Source organism: Lepidochelys olivacea (assembly GCF_965140295.1).
Source record: "Lepidochelys olivacea isolate rLepOli2 genome assembly, chromosome: 10".
Lineage (NCBI taxonomy): Eukaryota > Metazoa > Chordata > Testudines > Cheloniidae > Lepidochelys > Lepidochelys olivacea.
The window spans coordinates 79783089-79804432 of NC_140420.1; the positions used below are offsets into that span (position 1 = coordinate 79783089).

The 21344-nt window shown below is 40.5% G+C and overlaps 1 protein-coding gene across 4 annotated transcripts in view; it reads left to right on the forward strand.

The window, feature by feature from the left end:
- Positions 1–1264: 1264 nt before the first annotated feature.
- DIS3L (DIS3 like exosome 3'-5' exoribonuclease) overlaps positions 1265–21344 on the forward strand; it is a 35482-nt gene continuing 15402 nt past the window's right edge. For 2 of the 4 annotated variants that reach the window (XM_084640608.1, XM_084640607.1), the window contains exons 1-11: positions 1265–1456; positions 3794–3947; positions 5408–5536; positions 6783–6918; positions 8804–8980; positions 10166–10244; positions 10945–11124; positions 14365–14534; positions 16288–16449; positions 17278–17525; positions 18581–18673. In XM_084640608.1, coding sequence (XP_084496734.1) covers positions 1327–1456; positions 3794–3947; positions 5408–5536; positions 6783–6918; positions 8804–8980; positions 10166–10244; positions 10945–11124; positions 14365–14534; positions 16288–16449; positions 17278–17525; positions 18581–18673 — 1658 coding nt within the window. In that variant the 5' untranslated portion in view covers positions 1265–1326. Of the gene's footprint in view, positions 1457–2391; positions 2409–3793; positions 3948–5407; positions 5537–6782; positions 6919–8803; positions 8981–10165; positions 10245–10944; positions 11125–14364; positions 14535–16287; positions 16450–17277; positions 17526–18580; positions 18674–21344 lie in introns of those variants that run through there. The other 2 variants (XM_084640609.1, XM_084640610.1) reach the window with 2 other exon arrangements.

The window sequence follows — 21344 nt, forward strand, 5'->3', positions numbered from 1 at the left end:
TCAAGTTTTGCTCTGCAACTCTGTGGACAGGAAACTGTCTCAGTTTTCATTTTAACAAAAGTTCCTCTCCTATTCACAGGAGTCCAGGAGCTGGGGCATAAAAATACCTCACCCCAACTATCACCTGGGTAACACTGACCCTTCCCTCCTCAGCACCAGCTCCATGCCCCCTCTGGCTCAATTTCCCTCAGAGCCATCCCTCCCCCAGGCCATCCCTATCCCCTCAGCACCACCTCCCTCAGGGCCAGCCCTAACCTCTCCCCCCAGCACCATCCCTATCCCCTCAGAGCCACTTCCCTCAGAGCCAGCCCTATCCTCCCCGCAGCACCATCCCTGTCCCCTCAGCTCGACCTCCCTCAGCACCAGCCCTATCCTCCCCCCAGCACCATCCGTCCCCTCCGTGCCACTTCCCTCAGCACCAGCCCTATCCTCCCCCCAGCACCATCCCCATGCCCCTCAGCCCCACCTCCCTCAGCACCAGCCCTATCCTCCCCCCAGCACCATCCCCATGCCCCTCCGCGCCACCTCCCTCAGCACCAGTACCATCCGTCCCCTCCGTGCCACCTCCCTCAGCACCAGCCCTATCCTCCCCCCAGCACCATCCCCATGCCCCTCAGCCCCACCTCCCTCAGCACCAGCCCTATCCTCCCCCCAGCACCATCCCCATGCCCCTCAGCCCCATCTCCCTCAGCACCAGCCCTATCCTCCCCCCATATCACCATCCCCATGCCCCTCAGCCCCATCTCCCTCAGCACCAGCCCTATCCTCCCCCCAGCACCATCCCCATGCCCCTCAGCCCCATCTCCCTCAGCACCAGCCCTATCCTCCCCCCAGCACCATCCGTCCCCTCCGTGCCACTTCCCTCAGCACCAGCCCTATCCTCCCCCCAGCACCATCCCCATGCCCCTCAGCCCCACCTCCCTCAGCACCAGCCCTATCCTCCCCCCAGCACCATCCCCATGCCCCTCCGCGCCACCTCCCTCAGCACCAGTACCATCCGTCCCCTCCGTGCCACCTCCCTCAGCACCAGCCCTATCCTCCCCCCTTGGCACAATCCCTGTCCCCTCAGCCCCACCTCCCTCACAGCCAGCCCTATCCTCCCCCCCAGCACCAGCCCTATGCCCCTCAGCACCAGCCCTATCCTCCCGCCATAGCACTCCCACTGTCCCCTCAGCCCCACCTCCCTCAGCGCCCGTTCCCCCTCCCTGCGAGGCAGGCTCCTCCCTGCCGGCGGAGGCCGGCGTTGGGCGCGGCGCCGCCTCCATTCCCCTGCGGGCGCGGACGCTGAGGGGCCTGCGCGAGCGTCCCGCGCCTCCCCGCGGCCCGATGCAGCGCACGGAGAAGGTGCTGCAGCTGCGGGGCCTGCAGGGCCGCTCGGTGCGCGTCGTGCGGGAGCACTACCTGCGCCCCGACGTGCCCTGCCGCAGCGCCCTGTGCCAGGCCGCCTGCCCCCGCGGTGAGGGGGGCCGGGGGCGCCTGGCGTGGGCGGGAGTGTCGGGGGGCGGGCGGCAGGGGCTAGTGGAGGGAGGGTAAGAGCACAGGGACCGTGGTGCTGGGGGGATAGGCGGCCGGGAGGGGTGGTGGAGGCAGGGGAGGAGGAGTAAGGGGCATGGGGGGGGGCTGTGTGGGGGCACAAGGACTAGGGTGTTTGAGGGGTCTGGGAGGCGGAGGGGGGCGCCAGGGACTAGTGGCACCAGGAGTAGAGGGCATGAGAGGCTGGGGGCATAGGAGGGCAGCAGGCCTGGGGGAGAATGGTGGAGGGTGGCTTTCAGGGGCTAGGCTCCTAGGCTGCTGGCCCCAGGTTTAAGGATCCCCAGAAGGAGGGTACAGAGGGGGGTCACTGAGGAAGCTAGTGGGAACGGGTCGCAGGCACCAGGTGTAGAGGGTAAAAGAGGGATTGCAGCCGGTGTAGGGTGCAGAAGGGGAGCATGCTGGTCTCGTGCAGGGGTAGGCAACCTATGGCACACGAGCTGAGTTTCGGTGGCACTCACACTGCCCGGGTCCTGGCCACCGGTACGCGAAACCTTAAATTAGAGTGAATAAATGAAGACTTGGCACCCCACTTCTCAGAGGTTGCTGACCCCTGGTCTAGTGGTACTGTAGAACTTCAGAGCTATAGACACCTTGGGAATGGAGGTTTTTTTCGTAATTCTGAAATGTTCATAACTGAGAACAAAATGTTATGGTTGTTCTTTCAACAGTTTACAGTTAAACAGTGTTTTAATACAGCTTTGAAACTTTACTATGCAGAAGAAACTGTGCCTTTTAACCATCTTAATTTAAATGAAACGAGCACAGAAACGGTTTCCTTATGTTGGAAAAAATGTCTTAAACTTTCCCTTTGTTATGCTGCACTTGCTTCTGTGCGTGTGTGTCTTCTGCTGCCTGATTGCGTGGTTCCGAGTGAGGTATGTGCTTAACCGCTTATTCATAACTCTGGTGTTCGTAACTCTGAGGTTCTAATGTAGTGGATGGGGTGGCACCATGTGTAAAAGACACTGGAGTCCGGGGTGCAGATAAAGGCACCAGGGACTGGTGGCAAGGCCTGGGGGTATGTTGATACTAGGTGCTGACAAAGGAGATGGGATAGAGGTTAGAAGACAGTAGGTGTAGGGTTCAGGGGTCGCAGGCATGTAGAGGAGGGCTTGGAGGCACTAATAATGAATCTTAGTTTTCCCCAGCCAAAGCTTTGGGGGTGCTGTACCACAACAGATACAATAGTAGAAGGGGGAAAACTGAGTTCTCAGGTTATAATTATCATTGTTAATGAGACCAGTTGCATTGTATCAGTTCTTGGGGAACCTGAGAAAGTCAGTCGATTTGTCAGGATATACGCAATTTAAATATAGTCCACCGATGCTTGCTGTACATGCTGCAGTCCCATGTTAAAAATGGCATTAGGAACAAATGGATACACAGAGAAAAAAAATATAGCTGATCGTAAGAAAACATTATTTGCTCTCCCAACAACCCAGGAATGCTAAATGAAATTAAAACAATCGGTGTTGAGGAACATTTTCCAATGTATTTCTGCCATGAAGGATTTCTCAGGAAGTTTTTTAGAGAGTTAGGCCCAGCAGAATGTGTATGGTCTTCCTTTAGGGTAAACGATAGTGATATTTTAGATCTGAAACCTTTCCTGTTACAGAATTCTCTTCTTTCCAAGCATGTACATTTGTGCAATATTTTATATAGACATACAGGTAAAGAACTCTCTGGTAGTAAGTGGGTATTAACAAATCATGAAATCTGTGGAAGCAGTGGTATGGAAGTACCTCTCTCCCTCTTCTCCCCCCACATGCCCCTCCCCCCAAATAAATCATAGGAGTATTTGTTTCAGATACTTTTAACAAAAAATCTTTTCATGTAAAAAGTAGAGTAAATTGATCTGTTGTCTGCACTTTAAGTGATCTATTTTGTAATGAAATTAGATTTTTGCTCACTTTAATTTTGTAATTGAATTTTCACCAGATTGTTCCATCGATGCAGATCCCTTATGACCCCAATCACAGATAATGTAGTTTGAGAAGGTTGTATTATATGTGATTATATTTTATTTTATTCATTAGAAAAAATATTGTATAAGAGTTAAGGATTACTACGTTTTTCTTTTGCACTTCAGGGAAGTTCTGTGGCCTGTGTTATGCAGGAGGTCAGACTAGATAACACCCTAGTCCCTGTTGGCTTTATAATCTAAGAATCTGTGAACTAGGATTTCCTGGCATGGGGACATTATTAATAAACCACAATTGAAAATGATGTTTAAACTTTTAAACTTTGAATTATATTTCAGATGGGAAATTGTTGTCAGATGATGTGACTCATTATGTTGTCCCTGACTGGAAGATTGTTCAAGATTACCTTGAGATTCTTGAGTTTCCAGAACTGAAGGGTATTATCTTCATGCAAACAGCATGTCAAGCTGTCCAGCATCAAAGGGGTCGCAGGTATCTATGCCATAATAATATACTACTTCTTTAGACTTGTAAAATTTGTTGGAATTGAAATGGCAAAATGTAGAAGCATTTAAGCATGGAAACCTGAGCTCACCAAGACACTGGTTATTTCTAATGTTTAAAAATCCCACAAGAAACTTTATAATGTAATTTGGGGGGTGGGGGGAGAGAAATTGTGACTAGTTGCATATACAGAAGTGTCATTTTCTTTTTCTCTTTGACAGGATAAGAGCAATAGTACAACTTGCATAGTATTCAGCAATCAGATGCCTTCTTAGTAGAAGCTAAAGTCAGTATGATTGCAGTTTTTGCATTTTACATGCTAAAAATGCATAATTGTAAAGCAATATAATTGTATACATTTTATAAAAGTGTTGTACATGGCTTACATTTGTGTTTTGTAGTGTGTATTTCTTTTGTGTTACTATAAAAATGTACATTAAATAGATCAAAGTGAAGATTTTTCTGGCTGATCTGTTTCTGAAATAGTTAAAAAATTACTTGACGCAGACATATTTTGTTGCTACTCTTATGCTCTTTCATCTTTAAAAGAAAATCTAAATGCTAAGTATTATATAATCAATTTCAATTTTTGGTCACTAAAATATATTTCTTGGACATGTAAAGGTTAATAGTGTACTGCAGAAACTATGCAAGTTAATCTGTGCTCTAAAGTCTGAGATACCCAAAAGTTAATCAAGATTGGTCTAGCTGAAGTTGGTCATAGGAATATTACCTGTGAATATTTCAAAGGTTAGATTTCAAGTATGCTTAATGGAAATATTTCTACTTCCTGAGCGGATGTAAGCAAAAAAATGTATGTAAAATACTTCTGGTTATCCCATCATTTGCCTTTTTAGCCCTGGAACATTTCCCTGGCTATGCTTAAGTTTTCTTGTGAGTGGTATGCCACAGCATTTGGGGCATATACTAGCAATATTTTATGGCATACTATTTGACCTTTTGTCTTGAAGTGTATGTCCTCTAAGAACATCTTAATCTTGTTCCATTTTTACATAAAAAGTGTTATGATCCCAATTTTACAAATGGGGAAACTGAGGCATAGAGAGGCTTAGGCTTATCTGATGTCACGTAGTGCTTTGGTGGTAGAGGCTGGGTAAAGCATTGGTGTCCTGATTCGCAACTCCCTTGCCTAACCTATAGCTTACTCTGTAAATACTGTATAGAAACAGCAAAGTATTTCTAAAAGTGTTTGGTGTATACATACTGTTTTAGTAACTGTTCATTTTGCTCTACAAAGGTCACATTCTTTTCCCATTAAAGTCAGTGGCAAGACTTCCATCAACTATACTGGGATCAGGATTCAGCTTTATCGTGTTAAAACTAATTGTTATAATTTTCCTTCATTTTTCCACTAAATCTTTAACTAGAGTTGAAACAGCATTATTAAAAAGGTGACACAGTGTACATTTGTCTTGCTCATATTCCAGACAGTACAACAAATTGCGAAATCTAGTGAAGGATGCCCGTCATGACTGTATTCTGTTTGCTAATGAATTCCAGCAGTATTGTTATCTGCCAAGAGAGAGGGGAGAATCAATGGAGAAATGGCAGACCAGGTATGTTTTAACTAATAATGGGGGTATTCAGTTTTGCACTGAACAAAAAAGGCATGACCGTATGGACCGTTCATGTCTAGAAATACTAGGGCATTGGATATGTAAGACCTAAAGCGGTCAGACTACCTGGCCACAAGGTAATATACAGCATTTGAAGTCCTAGGGTGTCCTTTTGTGATTAAGAATGCATTAAATTATTTTAAAATATATTTGCCTCTATTTTTATGTAATCATAAGTTTATAATAAGTAGATAAAAATAAACTGAACTGAGGTAAATTCAAAGGTGGGTTCTGAAGAGATCTGTAATTGTAGGAGGTAGAACACAGTTTTATTCGAATGTTCAGGCCGAGTAGTTGTAGGCCCTTTCTGAACAGCACCATAGTACTGTGTCTATAATGGAAATAACTTTTAATATTCTTATCACAATAGTCTTCTGGAACACATTAAGCCAAACTTCCAAAACTTTGATGCGTACTTTCATGAAGAAAATGTATGCAGCAACAGGCTTGACTTTCATGCTTGTATTTACATATTCAGCTTGCATTCTATTTGCATGGTCAAAGCAACATTTGCTCACACAGTTACTTGATTTGCACTTGCAATTGTAATATATATGCATTTTGAATTTTTTAGGGGGTAAGGGGGCCTGAGTCTTTTAAAAATAAATTGCTCCATTAATGTATGATACCTTACCTGAACCATAGACTCTCACTGACTTCAGTGAAAGATGGATTGGGAGGAACTTGCTTACTTCTGTCTGAGGTACTTGAGGATTTAGGGCGTGCAAAACTGTTGTGGCTAAGATATGGTGTTCTTAAGCACTGTGCCTAAAACTGGTCACAGTCAGAAGAGCAGCTCTGGCTAGACTTTTTACACCTGCTTTGGAAATGAAGTATACTCCCACCAATGCCTGCTGCCAGACGTTATTGTAGGTGCCAGAATGTTAGAGACATGGCTACATTCCAACTTGTTGTACAACCTCGCACTCAAAGGTGCACTATGTCTTTGTTGCAGCTGGGTCCCATGTGGATGTGTTTTAGGGAAGGAATGACGCTACCTGTTCTATCTTTCTCTGATAGAGCACCCATAATTTTGACTAATATGTTGGCTATTTGCTAACCTGATTTCCAAATCTCTGAGTATGCATGTTAGAAATGTAATCACTGCTAAGTAGACCCTAGAAAATGTCTTAAACATAACAGATGTGATGTGATAGACATGTTAGTGTGAACTGTACTTTTCTAGGAGTATTTACAATGCAGCAGTATGGTATTATAATCACTGCTTGGGTCAGCTGCCGGTTGTTATGGTAACAGAAGATGAAGATGCTATCCAAGAATATGGAGGTGAAACGGAAGGAGTGTTTGTGATTTTATTCAAGGTAACGTGTTAAAAGAAGTAGAAGAAAGTTGCCTTTGTGCAAGATTAAAATAATGACAAATTAAGGACTATAACGTGTAATGTGTATGTTAAGCCGTCTCAAAGATTGCAAGAAAAAATACTACACTTCTAACTTTTAAGTTAGGAGGTATAAATGAAAGCAAGGATTTGGATACTAGGAATATATCAGAATAGATAGAGGTAGATAAAACAGAGGAGGTTTGGAAGAAAACAGCAGGTGCAGGCTGTTCCTTGCCCATGCTTAGATGCTTTGGGGGCCTTTTCATCTTTTTTGCAGTTTTCGTTACATTTTATGTTAGCAAATGATGTCTGCAGTGCAGGTACAGCGCAGGCAGCACAGCATAAGATTCATCTTCATTGTTCTGCTCATGAGCCTCAGCCTTGAGTAGTTGGGACTGTCTATAGTAATGGGAAGGTAGTTCAGTCAGTCTCCATGATCCATTCAGTTACTGGCCTCTGTTTTGAGACTGTCAGCGTGTACGTGTGTGGGGGGAGGAGGACAGTTGATGCCAATTGTTATGTGGACACTGTTTTATTGGTAACCAAACTGAAACTTCGCCAGTTCACTTATGTAAACCACGAAATATTTGCTAAGTGTACACCACTTCTGATTACTACCAACCTGGCTCGTATTCACTCTTGTGACTTGGTGATGAAAGGGGTGTTGTTAGGCTAACAATAACATTTAAACAAACTAACAAAAACCCCACTTCTTTTAAACAGCATCTTAGACTATAAAAAATGAAGTAACTTTAACTAAATCTAATTTACTTTAAATTAGGTCTGTCAATTAATCACAGTTAACTCACACGATTAACTCAAAAAAATTAATCGTGATTAATCACAGTTTTAATCGCACTGTTAATAAAATACCAATTGAAACTTATTAAATAGTTTTGGATGTTTTTCTACATTTTGAAAGATATCGATTTCAATTACAACACAGAATACAAAGTGTACAGTGCTCACTTTATATTATTTTTTATTATAAATATTTGCATGTCTTCTGGAATGGTGGTTGAAGCATGAAAGGACATATGAATTTTCAGTGCATCTGGCATGTAAATATCTTGTGACACGGGCTACAGCAGTGCTATGTGAACACCTGTTCTCACTTTCTGGTGACATTGTAAACAAGAAGCAGGTAGTATTATCTCCTGCAAATTGTAACCAACCTTGTTTGTCTGAGCAACTGGCTGAAGTAGTTACTGAGTGGACTTGTAGGCTCTAAAGTTTTACATTGTTTTATTTTTGAATGCAGTTTTTTTGTACATAATTCTACATTTGTAAGTTCAACTTTCATGATCAAGAGATTGCATTACAGTACTTCTATTAGGTGAATTGAAAAATACTATTTCTTTTGTTTTTACAGTGCAAATATTTGTAATAAAAATAATTATAAAGTGAGCACTGTACACTTTGTAGTCTGTTGTAATTGAAATCAATATATCTGAAAATGTAGAAAACATCCAAAAATATTTAAATAAATGGTATTCTATTATTGTTTAACAGCATGATTAATTGTGATTTTTAAATTGCTTTATAGTCCTACTTTGAATTAGATCTTTCAAAAAGTTATTTAATTTTTATAGTTAAAATGTTATCTGAAACTAAGATAATGATACAAACCCCTTCTACAGTATTTCTGGTAGCAAAGTGATTTAGTGGGGTACTACACTGTTCTTCTCTAGAGATATGGATTAAAATGTGTGTTAGCTTACTGCTGGAATGCGTTTGTGGTATTTAGGATACTGACTACCAGCATCACAGAAGCATTGTAGAGTCTGCGTAGAATTCTGTTGTGAATAGAACAATAGCTCTCTATTTAAAATCTTTTGTGCTCTGTTTATAATGTGTATATACAGAATTACTTGGATAATTTTTGGCCTGACTTAAAAGCTGTCCATGAACTCTACGATTCTATACTTCAATCTCGGCGTGAACGAGAGTCTGAAAGCCAAGAAAACAATGGGAAGGAATACCCTGAACATCTTCCTATGGAAATATTGGAGGCTGGGATCAAATCTGGAAGATATATACAGGTAATCTATTATTTATAGAGCAGACAAAGAAAGATGAGGCCTGGGCCAAGGAATTTATAGTCTAACTCAGAAAACTGTGATATATGAAATAACATTAAATGCAGGAGGTTGGGAGAATGCATTGGTGAGGGAACATGTATTATAAGGCTTCAAAAAAAGCAGTGAGGTGAGGGGGTGGGCTAAAAAAAAATGGAAAACTGTTCCCAGACTAAAAGTGACATAAAAGAAAACATACAGGTAACAGTGAGAGAAGGGATTGGAAGGAGTGTAATGAGCAAAGAGGGAGTATGAGGTAGATAACAAGTAAACTTTGAGAATCTTTTTGTTCCTGTCCCCTTCTTCTCAAACAAAATGAAAAAGTTGATCAGATGAGTCCTGTGGATTCCATAATTTTTTCTTCAATTTCTTGCTGTCATGGAAAAGGATTTGATGGGAGCCTGTTGGTGCTAATCTTCAGCTGGCCTTTAAAGATCATTGTTTGTTTTAGCACATGATTCACACATCAGTTGGGAAAGTAGATACTGTGTTTAGAAGCAACACATCTGTTTTTTAAAAAATACAAATAAAATGTGAAGCTATAATACCTCTCACCTTTAGGTTGTCTGTTTGAATCCAGTTCAGGTCATTAGTAATCAGCATTCTGTACCAGCTTATGGCTGTTCATTGGCTTACGTTCAGCTGTTAGTGGATACATGTCCATGTTATGAAAAATAAAAAAACACCAAAAGAGGCAGAAACCTGGTATCTTCATTGGCAACCTCAGCAGCAAGGCAAGAATAGAATACACAGACTTAATTTTTTGCCTCGTAGGTGGTAACTCTGAGTCAAGACAGGGCAGTGCCATGTGTGTTAGTTTTCACTGACTCTGCTTGTGGTCTGCCTAGTCTGTGGATAAAAATAGAGCTGTAGTAGTCTTCAGAGCTTACATCTGTGCTACATTAAATAAAAAATTTCTAGAAAGAATGCTTGGCTCTTTCAAGAATTCAGTATTTCAACTCTATTGTATGTAGTATGAGCCCCACAAGGAGAAACAGTCTTGTTCTAAATTTCCTATGTAAATGATTATGATGGATTTTTAAGAAGTGAGTACTTTTAATGTATATGAAGTTGGTCATTTTGAGGTGTGGAGATTTTTTTCCCCCCTGTAGTTGCATCTATTGGTTAGTGACTATTGCTTTATTTTAGGGTGTCCTGAATGTCAATAAGCACAGAGCACAAATGGAAGCTTTTGTTCGACTTCAAGGAGCCAGTGGTAAAGAAACAGGTGAAAATATTTCTGATAAAATGCTATATTTAAAGATTAGTTTGAGTGCGTTCCACGCCACCTTCTGGTGACTCCTTCTAGCTTACTCAGGAACAACGGTTCCAGGCTCTCTACAAGAAGCCATACAAACTCCTCAGTCAGTAGGACAGTTGGGAGAGAAAATACAAGAAATTGGGTTGCTCCGGTTTTCTTCATGTGCTGAGAAGGACTCTGAAAACTGCTCCACGTGTATCCCCTTTAAACAATAATCTGTATTTCAGCCTTCCCTTCTCCCACACTATACAGTTTAATGGATTATGGCTCTGTCTGTCCTGCATGGTTTGGAACAACCCTGACGCCCCATAGTTGGGCAAACACTTATGCATGTGTTTAGCTTTGGCTTCAGTGAGACTACTCACATGATTAAAGTTAAGCATGTGCACAAATTTTTGCAGAAAAAGGGCGTTGGTCATTGTGGGCTGATGACAATGTGATTGTTTTATCCAAGACTCCAAATACCAAACTTAGCTTTTTAAAAAACTAAGAGAAAGATTCCTCCTGGCAATGTAGCATTGGTACTTGCCCACAGTCTTTTTTGGGAGCAGTCCTATAAGAACTGCCAGATTACTGGAAACTATTGTTTCAACAAAAAATAGCCAGCGGAGGAGTGGTGTGAATTTTCAGGAATGTATAGTCTATTTTGTTATTATTTTAAACCTAGATCTCCAAAGTGATATACTTATTCATGGTACCAAAGCTCGGAACCGTGCAATCCATGGTGATGTAGTAGCTGTAGAGTTGTTACTCCGGCATGAATGGAAAGGAAGAACTGCTTCTCTTTGTGAGAATGATACTGAAGAAAAGGCACCAGGAGACACCTCCAGTGAACCTATGCCCACAGGTAAAGTAGACAACAGTGCAAAGTAGGTTGAAAGTATTTGCCTTCCTCAATTTATGGGACTGCCTTGTTCTTGTGGTTCCACAAACTGCCCCCTTTCCCAAATTTCCATGTTTAATCATGGAAAGAGATACCATACTAATAAACAAGATTGCAGTTTTGTGTGTAATATATATATACACAATGATTTGATTTTTTATATATATATATATATATATATATATACACATATATATATACACACACACACACACACACACAAAAACATTGTTCAGGTTGCAAAGTCAAGCACTCTGAAGTTAGGAAATGGCAGAATTAAGGTGGTCTGTGCAGCCTTTAATCAGCCTCCTTGTACATATGCGTTATGATGCACGATCACATACTATTTTTTTCCACAGGACCCTCTTTCAGTGCACTGAATGGACAGTGCTCATTAAATAAACAGCTGTTCTATATTGTTTTTTCATTGTTCAATGTGTGGCTCTATGCCTTATTTACTGCATTCTATTCAAACAAACACCTGTTCTCACCTTCAGGTGACATTGTAAATAAGATGCAGGCAGCATTATCTCCCATAAATGTAAACAAGTTTGTCTTAGCGATTGGCTGAACAGGAAGTAGGACTGAGTGGACTTGTAGCCTCTAAAGTTTTACATTGTTTTGTTTTTGAATGCAGTTATGTAACAAAAAAACCCCCTTACATTTGTAAGTTACACTTTCACGATAAAGAGATTGCGCTACAGTATTTGTATGAGGTGAATTGAAAAATACTATTGCTTTTATTTATATTGTTTACAATGCAAATATTTGTAATAAAAATAATAACAAAGTGAACACTGTACACTTTCTATTCTGTGTTGTAATAGAAATCAATATATTTGAAAATGTAGAAAAACATCCACAAATATTTAATACATTTCAATTGGTTTTCGATTGTTTAACAGTGTGATTAATCGTGATTAATCTTTTTGAGTTAATCGCATGAGTTAACTGCAATTAATCAACAGCCCTAGTCAAAACTGTTCATTAATTTTGGGTGTCCAATTTGAGACGCTCAGAACCTGATTTTTCAGAGAATTTATTATATAAAATTTAATATGTTCAAAGTACAGCTCCCATTGACTGCAAACCAGGGTCTCCAGTCAGGTGCCCAGAAAATGAGGAACACACTATTAGTGACTATCTGTGAAAAACTTGGCTTAAGTGACTTCACTAGCACAATTTAGGCATTCTGTGGCAGAAACTTAGATAGAATCCAGTTCTCCAGGGCAGCGTTATTCCCTAGCCTTATTCTTGGAAGTGGTTGAACCATTTTGGGCTTAAATTTTCCAAAAATAATTAGCCTGAGGGAGGCAGCTGGCATGGAAAACTTCAGTAAAAATGGTTAGTTTAACAAATTTATAAGTAACTGAAAATAGATCGATCAATAGAAGATATTAATAATAAGGCAGTGCTGTTAGCCCCACCTATAATATTCCCACGGAGTTATAGTTGCTCAAATGCATTTATCAACAACACAATCGCTAAACATTAAGGTGATTGGCAGTTAAGATGAAATTGGTTTGAATGATAATATCTTGCATACTTTACTACCGAAACACACAGTCTCTCACTTCACAACATATTAACTCTCAAATCTGATAGAAACACTCACGGTGCACACTGCTCCCAATTCTGCATAATCACACTCAAACACAAAACACTGAGTGCAACCTCCTCCTTTCCCATGTTCAAAGTAACATTACCAGTAAAACTTTCAAAAACACCTAATGACAGGTTTCAGAGTAGCAGCTGTGTTAGTCTGTATTCGCAAAAAGAAAAGGAGGACTTGTGGCACCTTAGAGACTAACCAGTTTATTTGAGCATAAGCTTTCATGAGCTACAGCTCACTTCATCGGATGCATAAAGTGGAAAATACAGTGAGGAGATTTATATATACACACACACACCATGAAAAAATGGGTGTTTATCATACACATTGCAAGGAGAGTGATCACTTAAGATGAGCTATTACCAAAAGGTTTTCTCTCCCCCCACCCCACTCTCCTGCTGGTAATAGCTCATCTTAAGTGATCACTCCCCTTACAGTGTGTATGATAACACCCATTTTTTCATGGTCTGTGTGTATATAAATCTCCTCACTGTATTTTCCACTTTATGCATCCGATGAAATGAGCTACTGTAGCTCACGAAAGCTTATTCTCAAATAAATTGGTTAGTCTCTAAGGTGCCACAAGTCCTCCTTTTCTTTTTGCAAAAACACCTAAGTAATTTAAGTGCCCATCTCCCATTGAAAACCAAAGGATCTAGGCTCCCAAATCACTTTGGCACCTTTGAAAATTTTACCCTACCATCATACCAGTAAATTCATACCTACCAGTAAGAGATCTTAAGTTTGCTCAAGTCAGAGTTCAGGTTTTAGGAGATGTGTTCTTCTTTTCCTGTCATAAAATGAAAAATGATTTTGCTGTTGACTATTAAGCAGTTGCCACATTCCACTCCAGAGTTGGCTGCATTTCAATGATGAATTAAGGAGATTCCTGTGGATAGTTTACGGATAAATCGGTTTAAGTCTATAAAGTACACTGGTGTCCTTTGGGATGAATGGTGCTATATAAATTTAGCTCATTATAGCCTAGCTGTGTAAATGTCAGTTTATCATAAACTTGTATTTGAACAACATTCATATTGATTTTGATCAAAACACAAAGGTATAGCTCTCAAAACATATATTCACAATCTAAAGCTCATTAGTCACTTGCTTGCATATTAGATCTTGTTAGCAATCCTAGTATTGACTTGTGGGATACACAAGCTCATGCTGCAGAGTGATGAATCCACCAGACCTCCTACTTTAATATTTCTCCCTAACCCAGTGGTCCACAGACTGGGGGGCACACCCGCCCAGGTGGGGCACAGCAGGGCCCAGGCCAACCCCCATAGGGGGCAGGAAGGGAGCCCCCCCCCCGCTCTGCTCCCCAGCCCAGCTCCGACCCCAGCCGTAGCTCTGCCCTCATTCCCTTTCCACGCCTAGGTCAACTCCGCCTCTAGCCCCGGCTCCTCCTCCACCCCCAGTTCTTCCCCGAGCTCCATCACTGCTGAGGAAGCCTTGGCTGGGCAGTAATGGAGCAGGGGCACAGGTAGATTCCACTACTAGTAACAGAGGCTGGGCACAACAGGCAAAGTTTGGGCACCACCGGCCTAACCATTTGATGTCTAGCCAACGGTACTCCTCTTTCAAAGGTAGAGTTGTTGGAATCATTCAGAAGAATTGGCGAGATTATGTGGTCACTTTTCCATCCAAAGAAGAGAGTCAATCTCAGGGTAAAAATGCCCAGAAAATCCTTGTTACACCTTGGGATTACAGAATTCCTAAAATCAGGATCAGCACACAGCAGGCTGAGGCGCTACAGGTAAATAATATGACTGCTATTTCTGCATTGTGTATGCCAATATGATAGTGCTGGTGTCATATATTTTAATATAATGATTTCAATGGCAGTGAAAGGTTTAAAATTATTAACTTAAGCCACTAACGGTAGTCCAAATTTTGGCCTCACAAGTGTGTATTCAACTAGTTGCTTCATTTCATGCTAATGGGAGCTTATCGGAATCCTGAATTTGGGCCATTAACTACTTATTCAAACAACACTTTCTTTTGGCATCTTCAATTAAGCAATGAAATCTGGACTGTTTCTTCATATTTTCAAATTCTTCCTTTTAGGATAATGCCATGGTAAAACCTGACGAGTATATACCTGAAATCCAATTTGAATTAAGTCTTTAATACATTTTAAAGAGACCCTTTTAAGATAAAATTCATGTTTATTTTTTAAAAGTTGTCTTTGTGATACTAAATTCACTTCACATTATTAAAAATGAATTATTTTAAAATCTAGTGTTCTTTACGGTATTATGCTGTTTATTTTGTGATTTCCTGTGAGCTTGACCATGGAAAATAATTAGTCAACTTCTTTTTGTTTCTAGTGCGTTTCTTTTTCTGGTTGTCATGTATTAACAACATGCTGCAATGTTTGGGTTGCAAATACTTTAGAGGGATGTTTAAATCTCAAGCTATCTATTTTCATGTAATCTTTAAACAAATTACTTGAAAATATTTTGTTAATACTGGGTTTCATGTAATCTTTTGGGGTATTGGGAGGAAGGGAGGGCGAAGTATAATCTATCTAGCATATGTCCTTTCAGACTGAATCCCAAATGCAGTATTATTTGGGCAATGCTTATAGATGTACAGACAAATAAAATAAATACTAACTCACTGCCCCCAAAATCGTATATGTAAAATAAATGTAAATAAATACATGGAAGATGAGGTAAGAGGCTGTATTTTTGGTATATGTAGTGTTTGATAGTTGCTATATCCACTTTTATTTAAATTTTCCTCCTCAATCTCAGTCAGTCCTCAGAAGCAGATGCAACATCTTATTTTCATGGCAGTCCAGCAGCAGCGAGGACATAATAAACATATGAAATGCCGTCATACAACTATTATTTATAGCATTAGCCACAAATGCACTACATGTGAATTAAAACACATGGGTCTCCTTCCTTCCGACTGCTTGTTATAGACTGTAATATATTTTGCGACGAGTAGCTTCAAGTAGCTAATATATATTTTTTTAAATGATCAAGAAGTAAATTCTGGTAGTTTGGATAACAAATTCTCATTCCACCATGAAATTAAGAATTTATCAGCTATCTCTGACTTTTTTTTTTTTATAGATTATGACTCACATATGCTAGTATAAAGATTGTGTGGGGTAGTATGAATGACAGTACTGACTTTAAGTTAAAAACAACATGGCCTAGATTCTCTGCTGCAGCAGAGATCATCTGGAGGCAGCAGAGGTGCTGTCAGAAAGGAGCTATGACTTCTTGATTCTCTGCCCCATTGTACGTCAGATATGCGTGAATGTAGACCTATACGCATCTTGATTTTTAATTTAATGATGCAGATTCTGTTATTAAATGCTTAGCCGTGGTCTTTGATAAGGAAAATGTATAGTCTCCTTCAGTGTGTATTTTATTTATTTTTATGATTGCCAGTGTCTTTGGATTTCACTATTTGTGTCTCTGCTAGCACTTATGTTGATTGCTTTTCAGTAATGCATTGCTGCCCTAACATGAGTTATTGTCTTACCGCAGGACTGTCGAGTTATTGTGCGTATTGATTCTTGGGAGTCAACGTCTGTGTATCCAAATGGACATTTTGTACGAGTTTTAGGACGGATAGGAGATCTCGAAGGGGAAACTGCAGTTATTCTAGTGGAGAATGGCATTTCTGTTGCCCCTTTCTCAGAAGCCCAGGTTTGATTTTTGTGATTAATTGAACTCTTTAGCATTGTGGTTCCCAAACTGTGGTCTCCCAAAGAGAGGAACCCATGGATGGTTTGAAGGGATTTAGCTGATCACCTGGCACCATCTCTCATCCCACCAATTTCCAGTTTCTGAAAATACAGGATTAAGACTACTTTTCCACCTAAGCAATTGCTATCTTTGCACCAAATCATATTATACAATTGCAAACCACAGGGAAAGTGGTTTGAGATAATCTCTCTGTTAAGATGTGCTTCACACTGTGAAAAGGTTTGAGAATTTCTGCTTCAATATAGTCGTTCTAGGTGGAGTTTTAAAATAGTTCTGTCTTTAATATTAGGTGTTCATAATAATGATCCTTTATAGCCCAGTCTTACTATTGAAGTCAGTGTCACAATTCCCATTGATTCCAACAGAAGCAGGGACCTGCTGTCCAAGCAGAGTGTTTTGATTCTGTCATTGTATACTTTTATAAACTGAGTGCAATAAACAGATATGCAAAAGACAAGATACATTATTGATATTTGCAAGACCTGTAATATCACTCAGTTATTAGTCTCCAAAGGTCACTTGGAAGATTACCATATTAAAGTATGGGACATTATTACTTTCTGTAAGGCAAACATGAAGGAAAGACTTGGCGAATACAAAGAGGGAACATGTTTCAAATGTCTGTTTCCTGAACGAAAAATTTATAATCCAGTAATAGATACTGATATTTTGTGGCACTGTAAGAGAAAAAGGGAATTTTAAATCTAGTTTGTAAACTCTGTATATAGAAAATTCATAAAATTATGATTGCCAATACTCTTTGCGCAGACGTGTGAGATGCCTTCCAGTACCTCAGAGAATCCATGGAGGGTGAATCCAGAGGAGGAACTAAAACGCATTGACTTGAGGAATACGCATTTAGTATTTAGCATTGACCCCCAAGGCTGTGAAGATGTGGATGATGCATTGTCCATTCGGACACTAGCCAATGGGAACCTAGAGCTAGGTGTCCATATTGCAGATGTAACCCATTTTGTGGCAGTAAATTCTTACACTGACATTGAGGCCAGAGCAAGGTAAGTTTTATTTACTATGGAAAGTGTAAAGCATATTGGGGAAGGAAGAGGAGCTGGAAGTTTGAAGTGAGACAGTCTTAAACAATATAAAGAGATTACTGAGCGTTGGAAGCCTGTTGCTTTAAAATTGAAGTAGGTAGATAAAGTAGGTGTCATGTTCACAAGGCTCAGCGGCTGCAAAAATATTTAGTGAGCCACTAGTGGCCTGCTGCCTGCTCTGGAGACAGCAGGATTATGGGGCAAGGAATCCCTGTTGACCAGTCTTGTGTCCTTTTTTTAACCATAAAATGTCTCCTTCTCAGTGAGTCATGTCTTGAAGTTTAGTAAACTTAATTAATTTATGCCATTAAAAATATTGTCCTGTATTATTTCAGTGCTGATATACTTGTTTATTTTGGGAGGGACTGTATCTTTACAGAAGACAGAACATCTGTTGCACAGAAAGCAGCCCTTACATGAATTCCAGCGTATACACATCATTGCTTAAAGCATAAGAGAGGCTCTTTTGTGCTATCACACAGCAGAGCCAACAAGTAAAATTTCTGATCCTTAGAATTGTCAGCTGGAAAACTTATGACTGTGAGGAGGATACTGACATACTGGATTTTGATTTGCCAGATGTCAGTCCTTTTCTAGTCGTGCCATTATTTTGAAATTAAAATATTCACACATTGTTTTTATTAAATATATTGCTTTATGCAATTGCAGACTTTTATAAACTTGATATCAAGTAGTGAAGATACATGGTACAGTCTATGAATAATCTACTGTTTTTCAATGACTGTTTAGGTCTTAACCCTGCATTCCTTGTGTACCCACAACTCCAGATTGAAGTTGCATGAGGAAAGCAGGATTGGGCCCATAATTTGTAAATGAATGTTTATTTAACTTGATTGGATTACTGCCTTTGTGTGCATTGTGTAAAACTAACCTTTTGAAATCATGCTGACATTTGTATCTTGTTATGCTGAAGCTATGCTTATGTTGCAAACTGCTTGAGAGATGTACATGAATGTGTCCCTGTGAAGAGTACAATAAATGTGTTTTATGTTCAGGGCAACAACCTGTTATTTAGCTGATCGTCGTTATGATATGCTGCCTTCCATCCTGAGTGCTGATTTATGCTCTCTTCTTAGCCGAGTTGAAAGGTATGATTTTTGTAATATTTATGACTAAAGAGGGATCTACTGATGCATGAAGGATTTACACAAATAACTTTCTTATTGCTACCAACAGCTACTTGAGTACATCCCTTGTTCAAACATCCAGTATTAACATGTTTGGGATCATGTATATAAATATCCCATGTGTAGTGAGATTAATTCTGTAAAACTAATAAGGAATTGTGACCAGGTGCCTGGAAGGGCCATGCTGAGAGTGCCATACTCAGGGCAGACTGCAAGAAATACGGCAGACAATCCCCAAAAACTAGTGGTTCATTCTATAATTAGATTCACCAAGCCAGTAACAAAGGAGCTTCTGCAGTACCACACTGGTTAACCAGAAGCCAAACAAAGTCCCCTTTAGGCATTCCAGAGCCAAGGGCCAAATATCACGCTGTCAGCCAATCCTTAGTAAACTAACTACAGATGTATTAATAAAAAAGAAGTGTTATAAATAGTTAAGGAATCCTATACATACAAGTGATTGGAAAGTCCTAAAATTAGATTTGTAGCAGTGATGGAACAGACTGCTGGCTTGCAAAAGTCTCTCTGGTAATTTCCAAAAGGTTGGAAGGTCCTCAGTCTGCAATTCAAGATGCTCCTTTTAGTTGTAAATCCACAGTCCAGAGAATTAGAGCAGGAAAGAGGCAAAATAGAGGGGTCTCAGAGGTCTTTTATACACTTCGCCATGTGCATGGAAGTTTACTGTTCCAAGCAAAGCCCACAGCCCAGGTGCATGGAAAATTACTGGCCCAAGATGGAGTCAAGGGTCCTACGAGCATATCACATGTCCTTACATGGTTTGCTGAATCGTAGGAGGTGGCCATTGGCTCCTCGTTGTCTGAGGCATCCTCAGGAAGAGCTATCTGGGCAGAATGAATTTTGTCTATGGCCCATTGTGAGTGTGGAGGGTCCTCAAGGGCCATCAACACATAACTGTCTAGCCTTGATGTAAATCTGTCTGGAGGGTGTCACCCAGAAATACAACACAGGTTTAAGATTCAAGCACATAGTAAATATTCATTACTTCAGATACAAAGATGGTACTTGCATATAAACAGGATAATCATACTTTGCAAATCATAACTTTTCCATTGATACCTTACGTGGTACAAAGAAAAGGAGTACTTGTGGCACCTTAGAGACTAGCAAGTACTCCTTTTCTTTTTGCGGATACAGACTAACACGGCTGCTACTCTGAAACCTTACATGGTGTACTTTGTGTAAGATTTATTGCAACTTGGTACCCATGGTGACTGTATTAGTGTAACCAGTCATTTTTATACAGCATCACGGGAATCACTTCTTTAAAAACTTGGGAAACATGTACTTTTAGTTATTTACTTTGGAGGTGTAAGTTAATGTGCATAATGTGTATGTGCATTTTTTTAAATCCCCAAGTTAGACAATTACATGCATTTTAAAAAAATCACTATCTTACCTGTGAAAGAACTGATTTAGACCATGGTCCTACAAAGATTTATACATGTGCTGCCTTTTTATTTAGTGAGAATAGTTCTGTTTACCAGTCCAGTATGTACATAACTCTTTGTAAGATTAGAGCCTTAGTGTGCAATCACAATTAAAATTGAGGTGGGGCCTTTTTATTAAAATGTAATATATTCCCACAACATTTTTTGGCATGTAAGTGTCCCTTTGGTAATACTCCCTTAATGGCCATTCCTCTCCATTTTTAAAGAGATTTTTTGGGATGAATTTCATGCTAACAGCAATTCTACGGGTCAGAGTATAGTTGGTTTTTATACCCATTCAAACATTGGCACCTGAGTCTGTCCACAAAAGGGTATCAGTTGTGCTTGATGGTTCCTGATGCGGACACCTCTACAATGGGAATTGCCATCAGATGTTAATAACTTAGGCAACCAGAACTTAATTTAACTGGTGACCTAGAGATGAAAGGGTCTTCTCTTCTTTGAGTGATTGTCCACATGGACGCCACTCCTGGTGTGTAGGTGCCCCAAGTGTGCAATATAGGTGTCTGTTGGGGTCACACCTATGCCCGAGATGTCCTCAGCCCCCTTCCTCTCCCTAGGGCATCCCTCAGTTCCTTCTTACTGCCCAGGGTTGTGAGACAGAACCTGTGCAGCGTCTGCCTTCTGTTTGCACTGTTCTACAGTTAGTTGTGTTATAGCTCAGTTAGTTACTAGTTCATATAGTTATTTGCCTGTTGACCAGAAAAAAAACAAACAAAGGTTGTTTTTTTTTCAGTTGAGGCTAGACAGCCCTCCCACTCGTACAATAATGCTTGCAAAATGGCAGGAGGTAAATCTCTGGGTTTCCTGTGATGCTTCAGTACTGATTAACAATGAGCGCATAGGAGAAGGACCTATTTCTGAAAATGTTGTTCTCTTTAAACAAACTGAGAAAGCTACAGGAGCCAGCCTGAGGTTGTTCCTCCTTGAGACTTTGATGCAAGCCTCCTATGGACACTGTAAGGAAGGACATTGCTAACCACAGTCCCTCTCCATTAGTGGCCAGGTAAATCAAGATTCCACCCCAAGCTCTTGAGCTTGCCAAGAGTGGAATCCATGGAGGCAATAACGCAAAGAAGAGAGAAGGGTTACTTACCTTCTCCACGATATGCATCTGATGAAGTGAGCTGTAGCTCACGAAAGCTTATGCTCTAATAAATTGG